The following is a 25,676-nucleotide window of genomic DNA, read 5'->3' on the forward strand; positions in this document are numbered from 1 at the left end:
TTTCACATAGGGCTTGATGCTCCTGCCTTTTTGTCAGATAAAAATGAACTCCAAATAGATGAAGTTCAGAGCAAGTACCCAGCTCAATGACCAGCAAGAGAAATACCAAAGGGCAGTTTCTAAGAGCATCCTGTTGAAACAGGACTCACATGCTAACATGTAATAAGAGTGTTCTTTCCCACAGATAAAAGAAATCAATCTCCAAGGAGCTAATGTTCTAGCCAACGAATACGTTGTGGTCTTTATTTGATCCTTTTTAAAAAAGATTTTATTTTCCCAATTACCTATAATAACAATTTCCCACATGTTTTCTAAAGTTTCAAGATCTAAATTGTCTCTCCTTTATCCTCCCTCTCAAAGATGACAAGCAATTTGATTTGGGCTATACATGTATTATGCAAAACATATTTCCACATTGTTCACTGTTGTAAGAGAATACTCATATAAATCCAAAATCTCAAATAAAAATATAAAGTGAAAAACAGTATGCTTTGATTTACATTCTGACTCCAACAGTTCTTTCTCTGGAAGTGGTCAGCATTCTTTATCATAAGTCCCTCAGAATTTTCCTGGATCATTATATTCCTGAGAGTAGCTAAGTGTCACAATTGATCATCATAGAATAGTATTGTTACTGTGTTCAATGTTCTTCTGGTCTGCTTATTTCACTCTATCAGTTCATATAGGTCTTTTCAATTTTTCCTGAAACCACCCTGTTCACCATTTCTTACAGCACAATAGTATTTTGTCACATCACATACCATTCCATCATATACCACAATTTGTTCAGCCATTCCCCAGTGAGGGACATTCCTCTAGTTTCTAATTCTTTGCCACCACAAAAAGAGCTAGAAGCTATAAATATTTTTGTACAACTAGGTCCTTTCCCCTTTTTTAAAAAATCTCTTTGGGACTCAGACCTAGTAGTGGTATTAAAGGATCAAAGGGTATGCAGTTTTATTGCCCTGAGCATAGTTCCAAATTGCCTTCCAGAAAGGTTGGATCAGTTCAGAACCCTACTAACAATCCATTGTCCCAATTTTGCCACATCCCTTCCAATATTTGTCACTCTACCATGATATTGGCCAATCTGGTATTTTATTTTAAACCGTTTAAAACATTCTTTACAGTTCATTTATAAATAGAAGAAAAAATGCTATTGATTGCCAATCTAATGACACATATGCCAATAACTGTAGGTTATTACCAAGTTCTCCTGAGCCTCAGGCAACATGATTTCCACAGGGGAACATCCTTAGCTGCAGGGATTACAAAGAAAACAAGAAGTAGCCTCCATGAACCTGTGAAGGAACTTAATACCCTACCTGTTCACAACCTGGGGGAGGTATGGGAATGGGGTGAATGGACTTCACTCAGCCTGAGCAGGCTGTTTAAGGTCAGTTTCCAGATACACATTTTTAAGTATCAAAGTGGCTACAAATGAAAAAAATGCCACTAGAGTCACCACTATTCTCAAGGCTTTGAACCAATTAGGATAATGGGGTAGGAGAAAGACTTCATTGTGTAAGGCCACCCCAAAGCCCATAATCACCATGACAATGGCTCCAGGGAGTCCTTCAGAAATAAGGAAGGCATACCAAGAAAACACCAGTGGAGCCCCACTACAGGCTAGATTCATGAGATCTGGCTTGGCTGGACTGTCTTCTGGCAGAGTAAATCCCCACCTGACCCCTCCAAGGAAAGACAGGAAGCTGGCTCCATAGGCCATTTGTGCAAATGCCAATTCAGGGATATAGGTCTCCCTCATCATCATGAACAGTGGTGGAGCCACAAAGGGAATCAATCCAGTCAAAGCAACGTATAGGGCAGGCTTTGGGGTGTTTGGGAGGTATGTAAGAATGATTGGTGGTCTCTTTGGGACCACAAAGACTTTCTTCTTCTTGAAACAGCACTTAGATGTGTGATAGCCTTTATCCCCATTCTCAGACCCCAGACCGGCTGTGAGGAGCCACGGTCTCATAAAGAAAGGAAGGCCGTTCTGCAGAGGAGTCCTCAGGATATGAGGAGTGTCGGACTTCTTCCTCACAGGAACCCGAGCCACAGAAGGAGAGATGTTAAGGATCTGCGAGAGAATTGGGGAAGATTAACCAAACTAAACACAGCCCAGGGTCCCATTAAACGAAGTCGTCCATCCTGGGAGTTGACCCATCCCTGACCAGTTACTGGTGCCTGAGGGAAGTTTAGGGGATGACCTGCAACAGATCAGGTCTGAGGTTCTGGCCAGAAGTCAGAAGCCCCGAGTTGGAGTTCCACTCAGGCACTTAGCTGCGAGACCCTAAGCACTCAATCCTGTTTGTTTCGGTTTCTTCATCTGTAAAATGGGGACAATAATAGTATCCGCCTGGCTGCCACAACTGCGATGAGGATCAAATATGTATGTAAAGCACTTAGCAACCCGTACGCGGTTATGTAAATGCCAGTTATTAACCATCACTATTATTACTATTGGGCCGCGGGATAGTATTCCTCTCCCTCCGCCAGCCCCGCTAACCCCCATCAGTGGGGCCGGATCTGGCCCGCAGGTCCGCCACCGGCTCCGCCTCTCCATTTCAGCACGAGAGGGAGGCTTCTCCCCAGGCTCGCAGGGCCAGGCTCGGCTGTCCACTGCCTCAAAGTGGTCGCTCCAGGGACCCGAGAAGCGAAGGTAAGCTGAGAGCCAGGGTGCTTACCTGGGAAGATGCCCTAGAGCAGCTACGGAGGAGGTGGAGCATGGTGTCCGCGATCAGAGAGGAGAGGTGAGCCGTTTCCGGTGCTGGTGCTTGGAAGGGAAAGGTCCGGGTGGGAACTCGGCACGTACCTAAAGGTTCTCTCAGCCACTTCTGGGAAAGTTGGATCCCAGGGATCCGGTTGCTAATCCCTGAGGGCGGGACTTGTAGGGGGCGGAGTCAGAGTATCAGGAAAACCCTCAATGGTCTTGTGACACGGCTCAGCTCGGGATCACAACCCCTGTCCTCAGGGAGTTTACATTCTCTCCTGGAGTCGCCCCCCAAATCCTCTCCAGGGAGAGCTAGTCTCGCAGGAAGGCAGCTTCGGCTATTCTGCACGCATGCGCGAACTTCAAACCACAAGTACCAAAAGGCAGCGCAGCACGTTCGATCCGGCAGCGTTGTGGGAGTGCTGCCGAAGCCGAGGCTAAAGACGGAAGAAAATCTGCAGAAAGCGCATGTGTGAAATTCATGCGCATGTGCACAGCTGGCACCGACCGTATTTTCTCTCTAGTTCTTCCCTTTCCCAACCTTCACCCTGCGCACAGGCGCACAAACACCCGCCCTCACGCAGCGCGAGGAGGCGGCGGCGGGGGGCGGAGTCGGCCGGAGCGAGGCGGGTGCAGGAAGAGTCGCCGCGGTGCTATCAGTTCTTTCGCGGACACCAACACAGACACGGATACGGACACAGACGTGGAATCTGATTTGGAGGGATAGAGGACGCAGCCCACCTGAGCCGTCGCGCTCCGCCAGGTCGGGCTTGGAGTGCAGGGGCCTGAGGAGGGACCAACGGGCGGCGGGGATAGAGGTGGGGGGGGGGGGCGGGAGAAGACGTTGGGCCGAGCGCGGCAGTTGAAGGAGGAGCCGCATGGCCCCGCCCCGAGCGCGGCCCCGTCACGGGGTCGCGCGCCTCAGCCGCCATTTTGGGCCGAGCTTTGTTGTGGTTGTGAGGCGGCCGGCGGCTGGGGCGACGCGGGGCCCGGTGAGTCTGGGGGCGGGCGGGGGGGCGGGGCGGGACCCCCAGCTTCGAGAAGGCACCGCCTGTGGGTCTGGGACTGCCGGGGGGCGTCCTCCCGGTGACCCCACCCCCAGGCGGCCCAGAAGGGGGGGCGCGTGTGGTAGCCTCCCCTCCCCCTTCGGACTCGAGCCGGGGGTGGGGGCGTGCCCAGCCAGATCCTTTCCCCGGCGGTGCCACGGCCTTGGGGTAGGCCCTGGAGCCGGGAGGCAAAGTCCAGCTGGAGTTTGGGCTGGGCGGCAGAAGCAGGGGCGGGGTCCCGGGCCAGCAGGCGCAGACTGGGGAAGACCTGAGACTTGGGGGCGGCTCCCCTATTCCCCGGTTCCTTCCTGGCACTGCGGGCCAGGACCGCTTTCTGCTTGCACGCTTTAAGCACCTGCTGTTTACGGGGTGGGGGGCCGTGCGGGGGACGTAGCTCCGGGTCTTCGTCTTAGGCCCCAAAGAGTCGTCCAGGGCAGAGCCTTACATCCCCGGAGGGGCCAGAGTCTGGGTGCAGGGGGGGCCAATGATATGATCCCAGTGGCAGGGGGGCCGGCACCTGCTGGACTAGGGCGGATGGGAGAGGCCTCCAGGAGGTTAGCCCCCATTGGCCGTAGGGGTGGACTGGGAGACTTGATAGGATTTGGAACCTAACAAATTAGTAAGCAAGGAGTAGGTTTTGGGGTAAAAATTATGTGTGCCTATGGGTATTATTCAAGGATTGAGGATTGGGAAATTTTTAATCTATTAGAAAACTAATTTGACATAAAGATCTTGACAGACTTAACTGAATATCGCGATATTTAGTATTTTCCAAGTATTTCTAATTTTCAGATTATATTCAAATTAAAGTTTCAAGTACCTGCCTTTTTACTTGCTTTAGTAACTGAAACCCGAACTTTGTCAGCCTATGAATCTATTGGCATTCCACCATCCTCCGCAAAAATAATTTTTGCACTTCTTTTTATGGTCTTATATTAAAATAACTCATATACCCCCAAATCCCTATTGGAATAGAAGGCTTGAAAACAGTTGCTCTTGCCATAAAAATTAAAATTTTGGAGAAAATAGATGAAAATGAACCTACAGTAAAAAAAGCCTGTAGGACTTTCACTTAATACCTTCTGCATATAGTGAGTGGGTGCTTAACTCACAGAAAATGGTCTTTTTGAAAATCTCTAAAGTTACTTTATGTGGGGGGTGGAAGGAATTAAGAACAGATAGTAGTGAATTAGCTCCTTGTTTGTACTTACTGGCCTAAAGGGTCATCAGACTAAAAATAGTTGGGAAAGGGTATACTCACCTTTACTGAAAGTTTCTCTTCTTTGAGGACTGGGTTTGCTGTTCATTTGTGGAACAAGTACTATAAAACCATTTGCCATCATTGCCAACCACCAAAATTCCCTGCTAACTATGGTTTTGAAGCAAAGTAAAATCTAAGTAGGGTCTCTATATCAACATGTCAATGTATCATTTAATAAATAGGAATATCTGCCTTCTTAGACATCTTATGCATCTCATTTGAATTCTACAACAATATTTCAAATGAGGAATCTGAAGCTCATCAAGGTTAAATTATTTGCCCGGTATCAAACAGCTAGTGTCAGAAGCAGTACTTTGATCTCACCTCCAAGTCCAGTGTAAACCGAGCCTCAGTTTCCTTATTGTTAAAATGAGACTGGTTTGGAATAATTTCTGGTCAGACTTTTTGTACACTGGTGATACTGTAATTGGAATATAGGTGTTTTTGTAGGTGTTGGCTCCTTCTTGAAGTGTTGCTTTCATCATACCCTATTGACTTGTAGATAATCATAGAAGTCATGCTTCCCTTTTTGACAGATGAGGAAACTGAGATCCAGAGCAATTCAGTGACTTTCTTAGTGTTTCAAAGTTCTGGAGAAAAGTGGTATAATGTTTCAACTTATTTGATGAGGGGAAAAGTGAATACTTTGGGGAAAATCAGCGAATTATACAAGAGCTTTGTCAGAAAGCCTAAGTCAAATCTCTTTCTTGGATAAGTCAAGGGGGTAGAGCTAGATGGAATCCTGATAACTTTGTTTTGTTATCTATTTTTGAAAAAAAAAATTCCCCCAAAGTAAATATTTTGTGTGTGTGTGTGTGTGTGTGTGTGTGTGTGTGTGTGTGTGTGTGTGTGTGTGTGTGTGTGTATTCCTCATTTTATAGGTGAGAAAATTTAGGCAGAGTATTCTCAAAGGTAATTCCATGGTGGAGCTATGCATGTAGGGTCTTTGAGCCCAAAGTTAGGGCTCTTAATTTTTCCTCCTCTGAGCTTATCAAATGAGGGTGGTCATACTCCCACTCTCTTGAGAATATCAGAATTGGAAGAGACCCCACAGGCATCTTAGTTGATTTACCTTGACCAAAAGTAGGAATGACTGACTCGATGACATCTGTCTTTTACATGGTGACCTTTAGAGAGGGCGAATACACCATTTTTGGAAGAAGTCAGTCCATTGCACATAGGAATTGCTTTAATTGTTAGTTTATCTTTACTTTGTGATCATATATAACCCAGCTTGTCTTGGGGCAGGTCACTTCAAGGAGTCCTGGTTTTATAAAGACTAGAGAAATTAAGAATCTTGGAATTTCTCATTTGGAAAGGAGCAGGCTCTGACCAGGGCAGAATGCAACATGATTATTATCTCTCTAGTCTTGGACATTGTCTCAGATCACATAAGCATTTTTTGCTGTTATATCACAGTGTTGACTTATGTGGAACAAGTTCAAGTTCACTGAGATAGATCCTCAGATCTTTTTTCAGACAAACTGTTTTTTCCTCCCCTACTTAAAATTATAAAGGTGACTTTAAAAATGTATGTTTGTTTCTTTTCAATTGCATCTTATTAAGTTTATACCAGGTTTCTAGCCAGCCAAGCAGTTCAGAGGATAGAGCACCAGGCTTTAAACCAGGAAAATCTAAATTCCAATCAAGGCTCAAGACACTAGCTCTGTGAGCCTGGGCAAGTCACTAAACCTTGCTTGTTTTAGTTTTCTTAGCTGTAAAATGAGCTAGAGAAGAAAATGGCAAGCTACTCCAGTATCTTTGTCAATAAACCCCCAAATGAGGTCACGAAGAGTTGTATACGACTGAAAACATTGAAAAACAACCAGCTTTTTTTAGATTTTGATTCTGTCATCTCATAGGGTTAACTATGCCATTTATGCTTTTGTCCAAGTATTAATAAAGAAGATAAATGTTAAGGGCCCAACACAGGTCGCTGGGATATTCTACTACTAATAATAGCTAGCATTTATGTAGCACTTTAAGATGCAATTCACTTGACATATCTTAGTTTATGTTTACAACTACCCTGGAAAGCTGACTCACTTATCTTATAGGTGAGGAGACTGAGGCAGATAGAAATGAAGTGACTTGCCCAGGTTCACCTTAGACAAATTTGAACTTAGGTTTTTCTAACTCCCAGGCGGATACCAGATCCATTGTTGCCACAAGACATCCTTTATTTGACAATTTATATGAATACATAATATATTTGCACATAAATATTTTTAATTTTAAATTTAGCAATAGATGAGTTTACATATAGTAGGCCACATTATTGTACAACATTTTCATTTTAGGTATATAATAAATTTATGTTGCTTTCAAAGCTATTTTCATTTTCTTGTAAACTTCATTTTCTTCTTCTTTGCATTAAAATTTTTTTTTCAATGGCCCTTTTTAGAATAATACAATTGGGGCTGCTGGGTGGCACAGTGGATAGAGCACCAGGCCTAGAGTCAGGAGAAACTGAGTTCAAATGTGGCCCTAGACACCTTCCAGATGTGTGACCCTAGGCAAGTCACTTAACCCCAATTGCATAACCCTTACCTTCTATCTTACAGTTGTTACTAAGACAGAAAGCAAGGATTTTTTTTTTCTTTTAAGCTTTTTAGGGGGCAGCTAGGTGGTTCAGTGGATAGAGAACCAAGCCTAGTGATGGGGGGTTTTGGGTTCAAATTTGACTATGTGTACTTTTTGGTTGTGTGACCCTGAGCAAGTCACTTGACCTCTCCTCCCTAATTGGCTAGCTCTTACTGTTTTTCTTTCTTGGAACCAATACTAAGTATTGATTATAAGACAGAAAGTAAGGGTCTAAAATAATAATAATACTGTTTGCCCATGTCTCTACCCCCCCCTCCCCCCATATCTCCATTGAAAAGAAAAGGAAAACCAAAACATTTGCATCATTCATTGTCTTTGGGGGAAAGAAGGAAGTTTATAGAAGTGATGTTAAGAGGTAAACTTGATAGGTCTTTGGCAACATGTTGAATATGATGGGTAAGAGAAAGTAAGACCAAACCAAGGTTTTAAGCCTGGATGACTTGAGAGGATGGTGGTACCCTCAACAGTAATAGGGAAATTTGGAAAGGGTCAAGATTTGAGGGAAAAGATAATGAGTTCAGTTTTGGACATTTGTAATTTAAGCTATCTACAGGACACATCCTGTTTGAGATATTTAATAGGAAGTTGGAGATGAAAGTCTGGAGATTAGGAGAGAGATTGGGACTGAATAAAGTAGATTTGAGAATCATCAGCATAAAAATGATAATTAAATCCTTGGAATTTGATGAGATCACCAAGTTGAATAGTATAGAAGGAGAAGAGGGCCCAGGGCACCCACATGAAATTGGGGTCAAGAAGGAAATGGGGTAGATGTTGGAATGATTTGACAAAGGGAAGGTATAGAATGGAGCTCATGTCAAATGGTCTCAGTTTTTTCATCAAATTATGAAGTCTTCAGCTGAGAGGGAAAAGGGGTATTTGGGGGGTATTTGAAAAGGTTTGTAATAAATCAGGGAAAATTAGGATTTTCTTGCTAATTGATTATGAGCCATAAATTTATTGTGGACCCAGTCAGCATGGTTTCATGACATTTGCAGCTTTATTAAGTAACTTGTTAATAGAATCAAAGAAGAAAGTCATTGGGAATAATCCAGGTTTGAGTTTGGAAAGTAGTAAATGGTGAAACAAAAGATAAATGATGCTAGAGTTAGGGCTAGGATAGAGTTGGGATCAAGATAGAGAAGAGTTGGCTAATGCAGAACTGACGGCCTGAGACGATGGGTTGTCACATCTTGATAAGAATTAAAAAGCAGGGATCCTAAGACAAATAGAAAGATGGAAGGGGTTTTTCTTTTTGAACCCTTACCTTCTGTCTTAAAATCAACACTAAATATTGTATATAAGGCAGAAGAGTGGCTAGGAAATTGTGGTTAAGTGACTACCTAGGGTCACATAGCTAGGAAATGTCTGGGTAGATTTGAACCCAGGACCTCCTATCTCCAGGCCTGGTGACTTGGTAACTTCATTGAGTCACCTAGTTGCCCTGATGCTACAAGGTTGTGATCAGAAAAAGGAATTTCAGGAGTTTTGAACATGGAAGTACAGAACATTTGTGGGTGAAGGTATTTCTGAATAGCTGAGGTTAAAGTAGAACAATATTTTTTTATCTTTATTTTATTCCAATAACAAGTTTACACATAAGTTTTCAAGTTACATGATTCATGTCTCCCTCCCCTCTTCCCTCCTCCCTCTCGGAGTTGATAAGCAGTTTCACTGGATTATACATGTATTATCACTCAACATATTTCCATATTATTCATTTTTTGTAAGAGAATAATCTTATGAAACCAAAACCCCAAATGATATACCCAAATAAACAAATGATAAATCATGTGTTTTCATCTGTATTTCTATTCCGCCAGTTCTTCCTCTAAAGGTGGATAGCATTCTTTCTCATAAGTCCCTCAGAATTGTCCTGGATCATTGTATTGCTGTTGGCAAAGTCTATGATTGCCCCACAATTAATTTAGAAGAAATGAGTAGTTTGAAGAACTGGAAACTTAGGGAATTTAAGGGATTCTCAATATGTATATTGAGGTTCTCTAGTACCTGAAGGCAGATGATGATGAAGAGAAAGATCCTGAGCCTGAACTTAAACTCACTGAAGAAGTAAAGAAAATGTCATAAGGGTCTATAGATAATAGCTACCAGGATTTGGAGCAGTTTGGAATTATACCAAGAGACTTTCCATTGTTATGATGTTATAAAAGGTAATAAAGAAGACCAGTTCTCCCATATAAACTCTAGCAAATAGCTTTAAAGGTTTCTAAAATGTCTGTGCCCTTTAATACCAGAAATTCTTCTGTGAGATGTTTAGCCCAAGGAAGTGCAGACAAAACAGTCCCATATATTCTAAAATATAGTGACGCTTCATGATGGCTAAGAATCAAAAACAAAGTAGATGCCCTTCATTTGGGGAATGACTAAAATAGCTCTTATGAAGGCACAAAAGTAAAAGATGAGCATCAAGTATGAGGAACAACCAGTAGACAAAACAGACCTGCATAACTGGACAGCAGAGTGTGAGAGAGGAGGGTGTTAAAGGGTAAAAACTAATCTAATCCTTGCTTAAATGGACTAGTCATTTTTGAGTCTCCCTCCATACCTAGCACAGTATGGGCCAAGAGAGAGCTATATGTTGAATGTAAATGAATAAGATCAAAGAAATTCTCTCACAGTAGGTGAGTAGAAGGCAGTAGTATATTTTAGAATGCTGTGATAGGTCACTGTTGTTAAAATCATGGCCTTCCTGTTACCGATGAGGAAAAAAGCTAGAGGACCAGTGGTTATTTTTATAAAGTATATGAGGGATTTTTTAGTTGAGATTCTTCCTTTTTCTAATTAGACAATGACCTATTTTGGAGAAATCTCCTAAAGGAGAGTTTTTCTCACTGAATACTTAACATATGTGGTAAGAATATTACATATACTTTCACCACAGAGTACAGCATATTTTATTATGAGCTGTTGCATGTTAATACATGCAGTATAATATACAACTAGAGTGAAATTTTTGAAAAATGCTTTCATTTCTGAAAATTTACCAAATTATAGAAACTGAGTGTTAGATAGACCATGTACCCAAAAAAAATCTCCACTGGAACTTTCCTGACAAATATGACCTGAATTAATACAGATCAGAATTTTCACAATAATGAACTGTAGTATTGAACTTTCTTAGCCTATAGAAGGCAGTTTGGGCAGCGAGGTGGTAGAGTTTTTTTAGCCTGAAGTCAGGAAGACTCAAGTTCAAATTTGGCCTTAGAAACTAGCTATGTGACCCTGGACAAGCCATTTAACACTCACTTTCTACTGTAAAATCGTCTGGAAAAGGAAAAAGCAAGCTACTTCAATATCTTTGCCAAGAAAACCTCAAATGGATCATGAAGAGTCAGATATGACTGAAAATGACTGAACAATCACAGAAAGCTGTATTGGTTTATTATAGCAATTTAAATCACTTCACCAGCCATTTCTTAAGGCCTTTCTATGGGAGGAGGGAGTAATGGTAGGGTCTGCGGATACAAGGAAAAAAAACCTCATAAATCTCCCTTCAAGGAGTTTGCTTTAGCAAGTTCATAGATAAATTAAGACAAGGAAGAATACTAGCAATTGTTTATTTGGTTTGTCATGGTTTATTTATAGGAATTGACACCTAGGTTGGGCCTTAAATAATTCTAAGAGCTGAAAGTAAGAAAGTCCATTCCAGGAATGGGGATGGGGGTGGGGTGGGACTATGTAGAAAGGCAGAGATGGAAGGGGGCAATAGATGGTGTGTCCAGTTATCTGGACAGTAGAGTTTGCAAAGGGCAATAATATGAATTAAGGCTAGAATGAGCTAGGTAAGAGCAACATTTGAGAGGGCCTTAAATGAGAAGTTAGTGTTGTGTTTTTAGAGGCAGTAAGGAACTTTGGAAGGTTCTTGAGCAAGGGGGTGACAGGGCAGACCTCTGTCTTAGGAAGGTTATTTAGGCAGCAGACTGGGTTGGAGAGGGGCTAGACTGCATTGGGATAACTAGGAAGAAATTAAGGATTAGGTAGCCTTGTAGTGGAGAGAAGAGAACAGATGTGAAGATGGTATGGACCAGACTTGACAATTGATTGGCTGTGGGAAGTGAGAAATAGTAGAATGTTTGGATGGCCAAGAAGATTGATGAAGAAAAAAAGAAGTTTGGTGTAGAGAAAGATAATGAATTCCATTTCAAAAATTCTGAATTTGAGATGCTGGTGGAATATGTAGGTAGAGATATAATGTAACCACATTAGAACTCAGGAGAGATTAAGGCGAAACATACAGATTTGGGAGTCAATCCATAAGATCTGGTGAGATCAACTGAGAGAGAAAAGCACTCAGTATAGGGCCTTGGAGGACACCCACATTTAGAGGATGGGAAAGTGGATGATGATTAAGAGGAGGGAATAGTCGAGATGAATAAGAGAAGAGCCCAAAGACAGCAGAGTTACAGCAGTCAAGGGAGAAAAATATCTAATAGTGATTGGGTGGTCAACAATACTCTAAACAGCAGAGAAGTCAAGAAGGATAATAACTGCAAAAAGGCCTGGTGCCTAGCACACAGTATGCAGTGCTTTTTGATTGATTGAATTTTGATATCCTTTGAGAGATAGGTGTCACTTAAGTTGTTGGGTCTGAAACCAGATTACAAGGGTTTAGGAGGAAAAGTAACGGAATGGAATCATCCAAGTATATATAATAAGAACACATATACAGCTATGTTCCTATAAGATATATAGAGGGTAAATAGGAAGTAATCCTAGAGTGAAAAAGTGAAGAAGTCCTCTTGCACAAGATGACTTGGAGCTGAGTCTTAAAGGAAGACAGGGGGCATCAGGAGGGAGAGCATGGCTGGCATGGGGTTCAGCCAGTGAAAATGCCTGTAGTTGGGAGATGGAATATTCCAATGAAGTATCTTTGAGGAACAGAAAAGGGGGCCAATGTCACACGATTTTGTAGAGGGGGGAAGTAAAATATTAGAAGCCTGGACAGGTAAGGGGATAGATTTATGATGGACTTTTAAAGCCAAATAGGATTTCATATTTTATTTTAGATGTAATAGGGAGTCACTAGATTTCATGTAGAAGGGGGTGACAGTCACACCTGTAAAGATTAAAATTTAGGGGAGACTGAGGCAGGTAGAAATTAGTTTCTCTCTGCAAGGAGTATTATATTTTATGAGGTTTATTAAAGGTTGAGAATTTAAGAATATACAAGTAAGAAAAAACATGTGCCTAGGCCAGAGGCCTAGACAAGACCTCACCTACATTATGGAAAGAGCCACATCTGCCCCAAAACGGAAGTCCAAAAGAGCTACAAAATACAAAAGCCCTTGCAATCAGCTTAAATCCCTTCTCAAACTCACCCACCTCAGAATTCCGTGAGATTACAAAGCATTCTGAGGAAGTGGAGCAAAGGCTTGTGGGGATTGAAGTCCAGAGTTCCAGTCTATTTTTTACACATCTTCACTTAAGGAAAGTCATTTTGGCAGCTAGATAGACCTGAAGTGAGGCTGTGAAAGTATATGAGAGATCTTGCAAAGGTAGATTCTTAGGTAGATGTTGCAAAGATACATTGATGGGACTTGACAACAGATTGGATATGAGTAGGTGAAAGTGAGAAGTTGAGAATGATACATTGTAAGTAAGCTATGTGACCAGGAGAATGGTGGACAATAGTAAAGTTTGTAAAGAGGTAGGAACTAATGCTTCTTTCATGTTAACAAGTTTTTACTTTTGTCATTGATTTTACTTATTTATCCATTTTGACTGGAGGGTTCTTTGTTTATAGTCCTTTCCACCAAATTCTGTTAGATTGGTGGTTTATTTTCATATCAGGATGCAGTATTTGTTACTCTTGAATAAACAGGTTGGCTAGCTGCTGATGTAACAGAAAATTCACATCCAGTCAAGTTTACTCTAGAATGTTAGTGTTGTTTCTTAAGAATCAATAAGTAAACATTAATTAAGATATTTGTACCAAGCTGAGGATACAAAGACAAAAACAGTTCCTGTCCTCAATGTGTTTACATTTTACTTGGTGGTTACCACATAATCACAGATAAGTAAATGTAGAATGCACATAAAATATGCAGATGGGGGGGGGGAGATATTCGGAACTACTGGGAGGAAATCAGGCTGAACCCTTAATAAATAGCTAGGATTTATATAGCACTTTAGTGTTTTGCAAAGTGCTGTGAAGTGAGTGCTCTTATTATAGATGAGGAAATTAGGCACAGGAAGATTATGTGATTTTGCTGGGAGTTGGGGAGGAGGCGGAAGAAGAGATTCAGCATTTTGCAAAGTAGGGAAATAGGAGGTATGATGTTGGAGCAAGTCTAGTTAGGCTGAAAGAGTAATGTGTAGTCAGCTTGGAATGATAGACTGAAATCAGATTATGTGTAGGAATTTAAATGCTACATATTGAAGTTTATATTCTAAAGTCAGTGAGAAACTGTTGGAATTTTTTGAATGTAGGAATAACTTAGTTACATTTGTGCTTTAGATATATCAGTTTGACATTTGTGTGAAAGATGGATTGGAGAGGAGGAATACTTGATGTGAGAATCATTAGGAAATTATTGTATTGTAAAGACCTGGACTAAGTAGAGGTGGATAGGACAGAGATTGAGGAGAGAATATTTGGTACCCAGATACGGGGAGTTTAATGAAAGACAATGTATGGCTGTTCATTTGACAGAAATAGGGAAGTTTGAGGAGTGGTTTTGACCTTTTTGTTTGACCACCCTTCTCCTCAAACCTCATTACAGCAAGGCTGGCTGCCTTATAGCCAGGTCTCTTCACTTATGCCTCTTGATGTCCAAAGATGCTGTTGGGATTCAGAAAGCCTCCTCAGGCCTCCCAGCTGACAAACAACAGAATGGCTCATATTCATATTATGTATTCTACTCACACTTGTGCATACATGTTTTCTTCCTCCATTAGAGTGTAAGGTCCTAGGAGTCAAAAGTCTTGCGCTTTTTTCTTTGTATTTCCCAGTGCTTAGCACAGTGTACCAACTATAATTAATGATTAATATATATATATTTTTTTTTTATCAATTAAGGTTTGGGTTCGGGGGCAATCACAGAATTTTAACATTAGAAAGAATCTCAGAGATCATCTAGACTGACCTATATATGGAAAGAATCCCCACTATAACATACCTGATGAGACACCATCTGCTTGAAGAGGTCCCACTTTTCCAGGTTTTGAATCCACTTTCAAATAGCTCAAATTGTTAGAGTTTTTTCCCAATATCTCATTTTGATTACCGTCTTTGCAGCTTTTATTCACTGCTCCCAGTTTGACCCTCTGGAGACAAACTGAACAAGCCTAATAATCTTTTATTCATATGCCAGCAGCCCTTCAGTTCCTTAAAGACCCTCACCCACACCCACCCATTTTCTCTTTTCCAGGCTAAGTATCCTGGTCATCCTCATCTGAATATTCTCCTATCTATGTGGAGAGACAGACAGACACACACACACACTCAAACACTCACACTTTCTCTCTCTCTACCTTCCCACCCCCTTCCTCTCTTCCTCTCTTCCTCCCTTTCCCTTTCCCTTTCTCTTTCTCCCTCCCTCCCTCCTCTAGATGTGGTCAGACCAGGAGAGCATAGAGAGGGACTAATATCTCCTTATTCCTGGAAGCTCTTTGTGCCTCTCACTGCACCCCAAGATCTCACTAGGTTTTTTGCCTGCCATTAATGATTCATATTGCTCTTGTCCACTGTTTGTTTTATTTTATTTTTTAAATTTAATTAATTTAGAATATTTTCCCATGGTTACATGATTCATATTCTTTCCCTCTCCTCTTCCCTCTCCCCTCCTGTAGCCAACAAGCAGTTCAACTGGGTTTTATGTGTATTGTTAATTAAGATCTATTTCCATATTATTAATATTTGCAATAGAGTGGTCATTTAGAGTCTACATCCCTGATCATATCCCCATTGAACCATGTGAGCAAGGAAATGCTTTTCTTCTGTGTTTCTATTCCCACAGTTTCTCTGAGATGTGTGTAGTCCACTATTTTAAAAATCCAGATCCTTTTCAGAACAATTACTGCCTCTCTATACCTCCTCCATATTATATTTGTGGGATTAGTTTTTCATACCCAAGTATAATTCTTTTACATTTGTGAGTTTCATCTTCGTAGATTCAGCTCAATGTACTAGCTTATCCATTATCTTCTTTTGGTTAGTGACTGTTGCTATCTAGTCTCCCCCAACCTATCTGTTCATTTTTTTCTAAAGATGATCAAACATGTGTAATTTAAAATTGTTTTAGTTATAAATATACGGAATGTTTTAAAATTATTTTTGTCAGGCAAAATAAAATTTATTAAAACAGAATTTTGGATATCAGTAACAGACAACTTGAAAATGCATATCCTAGTTTAAAGTAGTCACATGGTATTGAAAAAATCCAGAATTTATATATATATATGTTATGTTAAATAAACAAATCCTTTTTAGTCAGTTAAAACAGCATACCAAAATTGCTTAAGTACTGATTAAATTCCTGATAGTTCTTTGCAATGACTTCACCAGCACTTGTTTAATTAGCTTTGGCAAATCAACAAAGGCATTTCAGTTACCAATGTAATTACATTATTCTTGGAGAATATAAAAATACAATAAATTGTTGCTTTAAAATTAACTCAAGGGGGCAGCTGGGTAGCTCAGTGAATTGAGAGCTAGCCCTAGAGACGGGAGGTCCTAGGTTCAAAACTGGCCTCAGACACTTCCCAGCTGTGTGACCCTGGGCAAGTCACTTGACCCCCATTGCCTAGCCCTTACCACTCTTCTGCCTTGGAGCCAATACTGTGTATTGGCTCCAAGACGGAAGGTAAGGGTTTAAAAAAAATTTTTTTTTTAAGTCAACACATGAAAAAAATTTTTAATGGATTAAAGTCAAGAGTGAAGTATTTTTTCACAGTATTGACTCCAAGATGATGGAAGGTGGAGGTAAGGGTTAAAAAAAAAAGTGAAGTATTTTTTGTAGGAAAAAAATTGGCATTTTCCCATTAATGATTTTTAAGTATATATTCTTTAAATTGAAATATTCAATCCTTTACTCTTCCTTACCCTTCTTGTGGCATCAAAAAAAAGGAGAAACTAAATTCTAAATATAATAGACAAAACATTTCTAGTCTCTTATAAAGATGTAGATCTTTAGGGGCTCAAGAATAGCTATAACGGGCAAAAATATAAAACTCTAACCTTATTTTTTGCTGTAGTTTAATGTACACGATTTAAAAAATACAAAACAGATGATTGCCATTTGTTTTTGGTATAAAGCTGATTCTACAACGATAAAATGAAATGAAAATTAAAAATCCAAATTCCAAAAATCATTATTGTAGCCATTAACAAGACAAGATACGGAATCAAGCAGAATTTTAAGAAGTACTATTCCCATCCTACCCTATTATTGTGTAGGAAATAACATCTACTAAAACCCTTGTTTTATAAACTAATTTCTAGCTACGTAGTCAACTCTATAGATATTTTTGGAACAAAACCGTTTTAAGGCAGATATACACATACATATATATCCAAATACATACACGAAGCACAATATCCATCCTGTAGCAGCAAATAACTTTTTTTTTATTGGAGATTTCTTTATGATCATCATTACAATGGAAAATTCAAAGTATTTTTAAAATTATTACAACACTGGGAAATGGCAAGATAAAAATCCAATCCAGAGAGGCTGAATTCCTCTTTTTTTGACAAGAATGAAACATTCATAGCAATAGTCTTTAGTTCTTTCGTAAGGCAGAGATTTTTTAATTATTCCATATATCACTAATTCAAATTCTTGACCCATTTAATTTGTTCCTTGGTGGGCAATAAAGAGAAAAAAAACTGTTTTGTAATAGTCTCTGTGCTTATGACCAACAGGGACTGACAGAACAATACTTCGTTCATGTCATTCATCTAATGATTTTTGAAGGCTAGTAGCTTGGTTGACGATTTAAATTGGTGACAGGTGAACTGAGTAAAAGCCACCAAATTAATAATGGGTTTACAACTATCAATTTTCTTTTTTGAACACCTTACTTAAATGCTTAAATTAGAGCTACCAACTTGGGATTTCCACCAAATGCTTCAAATTATTTATAGGCTTCAGCTTCAAGCTCCCTAAGTATATTATGAGTATATTCAAATGAACCTATGTTCTCAAGATAATGTACACAGAATTTTGTAATATCTATTTTTTCTGTCCACTGCCTCAATATATTCTGAACCTGCTTTCAGGTCTAGACCAAATAGCATGAATAGTAGGAAATGAAAATGTGCCCTCAAATCTTCATAAAAATTTTTGTTCACTGTATTCTTCACTGTATTCTTTGGAGTGTAGATTAGCATAATCAACCCTAATTTGGAAAAAGAGACCAAGGGTATTAAGGAATGGCTTTTAATCTTTGTAGTTGGAGAACAACTGCATGAGACCTACTGCTAATCCAAAAAGTCCACCTATCCTCTGCAGCATCATAGCTTTATACTCTTATATAGTGAGACATGTGTAGTTATCCCTCCAGTAAATATCTAAGCCATGTCCCAGATGAAGTTCTAGAAATTGGTGGGTAAAGAGTTTTACTGTATCTGGGTGGTTGAGAGTTAAAACTTTCTCTAGTCCAAGGAAATACACATAATTGGCAGAATTGATTACAGATGGAATTCTATATATGCTGTGGACAACAGGAAAGCCACAGTGTAATTTTAAGTTGTCTTCAATGTCATTAATGAGTAAACTGGCATTCTGTAGCATCTCTGTAACTTCAATGATAATCTGTGTCTTGTCTTCTAGAACTTTCAGCCAGTGATTAAATAAATGCCTGTGAAAGTATGGTTCTCACTTGTTTACCTGGTAATTGAAGTAAGTACCTGTAGGGTTCTAAAAGAATTCTTTCAGATGTTTTCTGAACTTCTTCCATAATTTGCAGAATTCAAAAAAGTTGATTATTCGGGTTCCCCCACTGCCTCTACCTCTGCTCCTGGTAGAATGGCAATGGCAAGACTTCATACCGTGGGTCTTGAATTTCTATCTGTTCATTTTGAAGAGCAGACCATTTATGTCTCCAAGTCATTTTTAAAGTGTTAAACTGTAAACCTTAAAATTTCTTAGACTTATGAATGTTGGAAATTTCACCATTGGGAAATTTCATACTTGGAAAAAATTTCCTACTGATAGTAAGAACTCTATTGGAATGTGAAACCCCTTGGCATGGGAGGATCCTTCTCCTCCCTACTTAAGACTACTTTAGGACAGAAACCTTTTGCTAAACAATGGAAAGGGCTTTGACCTATGCTTAAGCATAGAACAGGAAGTTCTTTGTGTCGTGATTGATTTTAGAATTGATACAATAGAGATACTTGGAATGACAGAACCAGGTCTTGGAAAATACAATCTCCACCCTACTCAGTCTAACAGGATTTAGGAAGGGCTGTAGCATAGAGCAAGATTTAATTATTTGAGAATATGACCTTCAACAGACATGTGCAAAGGAAACAGACCTCTGGGCGGTCCTGGGTTAAGCTAGAGCCACCATTGGCACAGGGGAGACATCGACAGTGATTGGTAGATGTAAGAACTGAGGGGAGGGAACTTAGATGGTTTCCTTAAAGATAGCGGGGTCTGAGGACAGAGGGAGGAGGAGGTTGCTCTGTTGGAGGACCAGGAGAGAAGGCTGGCTCTGAAGGAGGAGAATTCTCTGGAAACAGGCTCTCTTGAAGGTGGAGCCTGAGGTTGGCATGAGAAGCCTTACCTAGAGAGATCTTGGGTGAGTGATAAAACCAACTGACTGATTTATTCATTCTTCTTACTTTCTTACTTTCTCTCTTTTTCTATTGATTAATCAGTGTATTATAAATTAAATTTCTCTATAAAACCCAGTTGGCTTGGGCATATTCAAAAATTGGGAATATATTCCCTGGCGACCATCTTATATAAACCCAAGACACAGTAGAAAACATATTTCAGCGGTCATAATTGTTATATATTTCCCTTGCTCCTAAAACATTTTAATTATCACAGTTTATGGCGACCACGAAGAGACAAAACTTCATAGGGAACTGATCCCCAGGGTACTCGAATCAAATTATTGACATCTAGAGCTGACCATTCAGCCAATTCCATTTTCCCTTAAGCTTCAAACCTTTTATTTTTATTTTTGTCTCTTCTTCATGATATTTAATCATTATTTCCTATTGATTCTTCTTTGACAGTTTCGCTTATTCTTTTCTCATTGCTACTGGGAAGGGAATGAACATTTTTATAGCACTTGTGTTAGGAACTCTGCTAAGCCCTTTAACAAATATCTAGTTTAATAATGCTTCTTAAAAAATATTTTGATAATACTACCCTTGCACCATAATTTCATCACACTATGAGTAGCTCCTAACTGATCTGTCTGACTCTGAATTACTACCTTTCTTAAGAAGGAATCACAACACTTGTTTATAAGTTGATAAAGACTTGATGTCATCTACCAGATCAAATACAGCTTCAGTCTGTGCTTCAAACTTTCCAGTCTTTTTCTGATCTGCTTTTTTTACTCCTCAACGGGAAAACTTCTGTTCTAATCAGGTTGCTTCTGCTGCAGTCCACTGCTCAGGCCTATTCTGTTTGCCCTAACCAAAATGCCTTCTTATTTCTTCATTAGGAACTTTATATTTAACGTCTGGTCTAATTCCAACTTCAACTCTTGAATCCCATGTGCTTCCGAATTCATTACTTTTTTAAAATTATACCCTTTAATTCTAATTATTTGCCAATATACACCTTACCCACTTCTCTCTCCCTCCCCCATCATTACCTATGTAATAATTGTTACAAGGGAATCACTTTAAAAGACTGATATATATTAATTTAAGGTCGCCAAGGAATCAGCTATGTAATTCCTAAATGAAAAACTCAAGTCAGCCGTCAGCCTTTTTTGGAGTTTAATTACAATAGGAGTAAGAAAAGAATTAGAGATAGAGAGAAAGAAAAAGGGAGAGAAGGGAATAGGGCTTAAATACCCCCTCTGTTTAGGCTGGGCCAAAAGGCCCAAGCCCTTAGATAGCTGGGGCAAAGAAAAGAGATCAGTCCCTATTACTCACGTGTCCAAAATGGAGAAACAGTCTCAGAGGCCCCCACCTTCAGCTTCCTTCAGAGCAAGCCTTCTCAGAGCCCAGGAACCACACCGACCTAAACTCCTCAACCTCCTCCAGTCTCCAGACCCTCCTATCTTTAAGGAAACCATCCAAGTTCCTCCTCCCAGTTCTCCCATCTACCAATCACTCTTCATCAATTTCCCTATGCCAATGGAGGCTCTAGCTTAACCCAGGACCGCCCAGAGGTTTCTGGCTTTTGCACATGTCTGTTGAAGGTTATATTTTCAAATGATTAAATCTTTACTCCTTTGCTACAGCCCTTTCTAAATCCTGTTAACTTGAGTATGGTAGAGATTGGAATAATTAAATTTTGATCTAGGCTGCAGCCCTTACTCAAATCCTGTTAGGACTGAATAGGGTGCAGATTGATTCCAAGTATCTCCATTGTATCAATTCTAAAATCAATCAAGACTCAAAGAAATTACTGTTCTATGCTTAAGCATAGGTCAAAGTCCTTTCCATTGTTCAGCAAAGGGTTTCTGTCCTAAAGTAATCTTAAGAAGGGAAGAGAAGGAACCTCCCATGCCAATGGGGTTCCCATTCCAATAGACTATCAGTAAGAAATTTTCCAAGTATGAAATATCCCAATGGTGAAATTTCCAACATTTATAAGTCTTAAGGAAATTTGAGGTTTACATAATAAAGAAAAGTTAATTAAGATAAATTGAAGTACTTTTATTCTCTGGATCTTCTTTATTCTCTGTATCAAATCACATCAGTCTTCTCTTAGTTCTATAAATGTCTTATTTTTATTTCCTATAAGAATATTCCATTTTGTTTAATCACTGTGGTTTGTTCAGTTCTTCCCCAATGAATGCCTACCTATCTTCAATAAACATTGAAGAAACGTTCAATAAACATAGTTACCATAAAAAGTTGTTATATGAATATTTTGATACATTAAGGACCTTTCTTGTCTTTGATCTCTTTGGGGTATATGACCATTAATGGGACTGCTCAGTCAGAAAGCATAAACTGATTAGTGATTTTTCTCCTATAATTTTGATCTTTCCCATTTTTTCTGAAATTTTATCACATTTTAACATTTGGTTATATACTGTCTTGTTTATAAGCTATTTGATGGTTTGCCTTATCTGCCCAAGTAGATAAATTGTTATTGATTTGAAGACAAAGAATATGTCTTATTCTTTACTTACTAGAGCTACTCCCAAAGTAACTTTGCTAGAGTACCATGTGCAGTGTATATTGCCTGACTTTACTAAATCACAAATTCTTGTCAGGAAACTTGTCACAACTAAGTTCTCTCTCTCTCTCTCTCTCTCTCTCTCTCTCTCTCTCTCTCTCTCTCTCTCTCTCTCTCACTCGATATTTCTTGAATTGCCCTATTATAAGTGGTATTCTCTAGTTATCAGTGTTTGCTAGACTGTCTACTTGACTTTTGAATCCCTTGCCTCTTTGTACTATTGCCAATCACTCTCAAAATCTTACCCCAGAATTATTCCTACTGCCCACCTTCTGTATTCCTGTTCATTAGCTTCTGAAGGGAGTTGGAGGAAATCACAAAACCATGTTAGTTGAATCGGCAACAAATTTATATTACCAAATCTCAATATCCTGACCATTTCCACACTGTCTTTCTCCCTAGCCCCAATTTTGAACTCCAGGCTTGGAACCACCTTGGGCTCTGTTTGATAGCTGACCTTAATCTTGCCTGGAATTAGGCTTTTCTGTCACTTTTTTAAGGTGTCATCTTTTCCACCCACTGAAAGGATAATTTGGGTTGAAGGTGTTTGTTGGTCTTAAGGAAGCAGCTACTTGTAAATAGATGAGTGAGGAAAGGTAGGAGTTAAGGTGGAGTGACTCCTATTGTTCTCTCTCACTCACTCTTCCTGGGCTGTGGTTCTGAGGGTATAGTGAAAGTTGGTGATAGGGACTTGAAGGGAAGTCTCCTCTGTTGAATGATGGATGAGGTACCCCTAAAATACCCAAGCAGTAATCAGCTAGGAAGACAAATCTCCCCCTAGTCCGCTGACTCGGGGCGGGGGGAGGAGGGGGTCTTGACCAGCACTTAGCAATGGCTTATCAGTAACCCCAGTGAGTTGCTGCCTCCAAGCTCCTAGAATAACTCCTCTTTTTACTATCTGAATGCATTTGAATAGTTTAATAACACAAAATATCAAAATGTGTAAGGTTCAGTTAGAGGTTATTGATATCTCTATTTTCTAAATCCCCTCAAGGTCCTTGGTTCTGACTCTGCTTCAGAGCAAAATCAGAATTTCTCCTCATTTCCCAGGTATCTTAAGCTAAATTAAATACTAAAAGGGTCAAGGAAAGAGAAGGGCAGATGCAATAAGGCTAATAGGGGGTCTGGCCGTGAGTCTGAGGGCCTCCACAGGTCCGACAAGATCTCTAGCAAGGTAAGACGCTTCCTCCATCTCAAAAGCCCAGTCTTCCTCTCAGAGCTCCTCCAGGTCATCATTCTTCTCCCATGATCCTCCTCTTCCAATGGTCTTCATTTGTCAAGCCGTTCCATTCTTTGCATGCTGCTCTTACACCACCCTACCCCCTTTCAGCTAACCTTTTTGTGTTTTCTCTCCTATTAGAATGTAAGCTCTTTGAGGGATAGTTTTATTTTCTATTTACCTATCTTTATGTCTTTAATTTTAATTACTTGTTTTATTGTAGTGGCTAGCTTTTCCAGAATTATATAATAATATGGAGAGTGGGCATCCTTACTTTTACTCCTATATTTATTGGTAAAAGTTCCTACTGTATCCCTATTTCATAGGATTACTTCCTTTTGGTTTTAGATAAGATTGTGTGTTTTAATGTCCTGCTATGCCTATACCAATGAATATTATAGTCAGTTTTTTTGTGTGCTTTTTTTTTTAACCCTTTCTGACTTAGAGTCTATACTAAGTATTGGTTCCAAGTAGGCAGTTGGGCTTAACTTGCCTAGGATCATACAGCTAGGAAGTGTCTGAGGTCAAATTTGAACTCACAGCTTCCCATCTCCAGACCTGGCTTTCTATCCACTGAGCTCACCCAGTCAGAAGGTTTTTTTGCATCTATAGAGATAGTCATATGCCTCGAGAAGTTTTTGTTTTTAGTTAAGTTGATTGCTTTCCTAATGTTGCACCAGGTTAGTATGAAATCAACTTGGTCATAATAAATGATTTCTTGGAGGAATTGTTATCATCTGATAAGATTTTATTTTAAAATTTTGACTTAATGACAGTCTATAGTTTTTCTGTGCTTTATCTTTCCTGGACTTAGTTATTAGGAATATATTTGTCTCATAAAAGGAATCTAGTAGATTGCTTTCTTTCTCAGTTTTAAAAAATAATTTGTGTGATTCTGTTACTGTTCTTTAAAGCTTCATAGAATTTTACTGTTAATCCACAAGAACCAGGATTTTTGCTTTGGTGTAAGTTCTTTACAACTATTTCTACTTCTCTTTTTGAGATTGGATTATTTAAGATGTCTATTTAGCCTTTTGATTATTTTATATTTTTGGAGGTATTCCCTTTCTCTTTTTTTATATTATAGTTTTTTAGTCTTATTTATTTGGTGGTTTTATAATATTTTAAGTGCATATTCTGATTTTTTTCCCTAAATACTGCTTTATCTGTATCCCACAAATTTTAGTATATTGTTTCTATAATTTTTTTCTTTGACTTGGCCATTATTTAGAATTTAATTGTAAATATTCCCGTTTAGATCCATGTCTTTTGTTTATATCCTTTGAATTACTGTTTTCATGTATTTATAGTTCTGCCTTTTTACATTTATTTGCACTCTGTCAGTTTTTTTAAAAGTTCTATGTAGTGTTTATGTTCTTCAGCAGTCCTGTTTAGAAGATGCCATAAATCTTTTAACTCTAATTTCTATTCTATATTTTCCCTTTGGCTTCTTTCCTTTAAAATGTCTAAAACAAAGGGACAAGGAAATCTCCTACCACTCTTTATTACTGTCTATGTCTTCTTGTAATTCACTTAATTTTGTCTATGATATGGTAGGTTCCATGGTAGAGAAAGGAGAGTCACCTTAGAAGACATTGCAAAAGCCAAATTTAGGAGTTAAAGGCTCCTGAAACAAAGTAGAGGCTATATGAGTAGAGGAACGGAATGGAACAAATGAAGGTTGGCAGGCAGCTGATGGTGGTCCCCCAATAGAAATCTGGAGCTTTTGATGAGAGGAGTATTTAGGGAAAAATAGAATGAGTTTTCATTCTGTTATGTTTAATTTGATTAGCCTATAGAGCACCTAATGGAGAGGAGTTTAGGAGAAATAGCTAAGTTAGGGCTATAGTCATATTATAGTCATATTCAGTTTTGGATACTTATAAATCACTATACTTCATTCAAAGTCAAATGATACATGAAAGACATTGAGAATACAATGGAAAAAATTTCCCTAGTTCCTGTTTTCAAAGAGCTGACATTCTTAAAGGGCATATATGTAAATAAATTAATATATAAATTATCTATAAAATGTTGGGGACAGCTAGGTAACACAGTGGATAGAGTGCCAGGCCTGGAGGCAGGAAGGCTCATCTTATAGTTTAAATCTGGCCTCAGATACTTTATAACTATGTAATTTCAGGCAAGTCACTTAACCTTGTTTGCCTCCATTTCTTCATCTGTTAAATGGCCTGGAGAAGGAAATGATAAACCAATTCAATATCTTTGTCAAGAAAATTTCAAATGAGAATCACCCCCAAATAAGTTTGGCACAACTAAAAATAACTAAATGGTAACATATACAAAGTAATTTCAGTTTAGTAGGCAGAAGCCCTAACTGAGGGGATGAAGAAAAGCCTTTTGATAGAGTTGACATTTAAACTATACCTTAAAAGAGGTTGATGGGTGGAGGAAAGAACTTTCATTAGGTCCCATACCTTGATGTATATATGACAAGCCAACCTCCTCTTCTGGTTTTACA

General features: G+C 39.2%; 2 protein-coding genes and 1 pseudogene across 5 annotated transcripts in view; 1 reads left to right on the top strand and 2 right to left on the bottom strand.

Moving 5' to 3' along the window:
* Positions 1 to 210: 210 nt before the first annotated feature.
* Positions 211 to 2,941, bottom strand: TMEM69 (transmembrane protein 69). The gene is made up of 2 exons (XM_007480235.3): positions 2,691 to 2,941; positions 211 to 2,083 (listed from the first exon to the last, which is right to left on the bottom strand). The coding sequence occupies exons 1-2, from the start codon at positions 2,730 to 2,732 to the stop codon at positions 1,370 to 1,372; spliced, it is 756 nt and encodes a 251-aa protein (XP_007480297.1). The 5' UTR covers positions 2,733 to 2,941; the 3' UTR covers positions 211 to 1,369.
* Positions 2,942 to 3,338: 397 nt separating this feature from the next.
* GPBP1L1 (GC-rich promoter binding protein 1 like 1) overlaps positions 3,339 to 25,676 on the top strand; it is an 80,505-nt gene continuing 58,167 nt past the window's right edge. For 2 of the 4 annotated variants that reach the window (XM_007480238.3, XM_056815230.1), the window contains exon 1: positions 3,339 to 3,479. The gene's annotated coding sequence lies outside the window, so the exon portion shown is untranslated. Of the gene's footprint in view, positions 3,480 to 3,586; positions 3,709 to 25,676 lie in introns of those variants that run through there. The other 2 variants (XM_007480237.3, XM_001362994.4) reach the window with 2 other exon arrangements.
* LOC103098969 (geranylgeranyl pyrophosphate synthase-like) lies at positions 17,647 to 18,599 on the bottom strand (annotated as a pseudogene).

The sequence above is a fragment of the Monodelphis domestica genome, chromosome 2, assembly GCF_027887165.1.
Source record: "Monodelphis domestica isolate mMonDom1 chromosome 2, mMonDom1.pri, whole genome shotgun sequence".
Classification (NCBI taxonomy): domain Eukaryota; kingdom Metazoa; phylum Chordata; class Mammalia; order Didelphimorphia; family Didelphidae; genus Monodelphis; species Monodelphis domestica.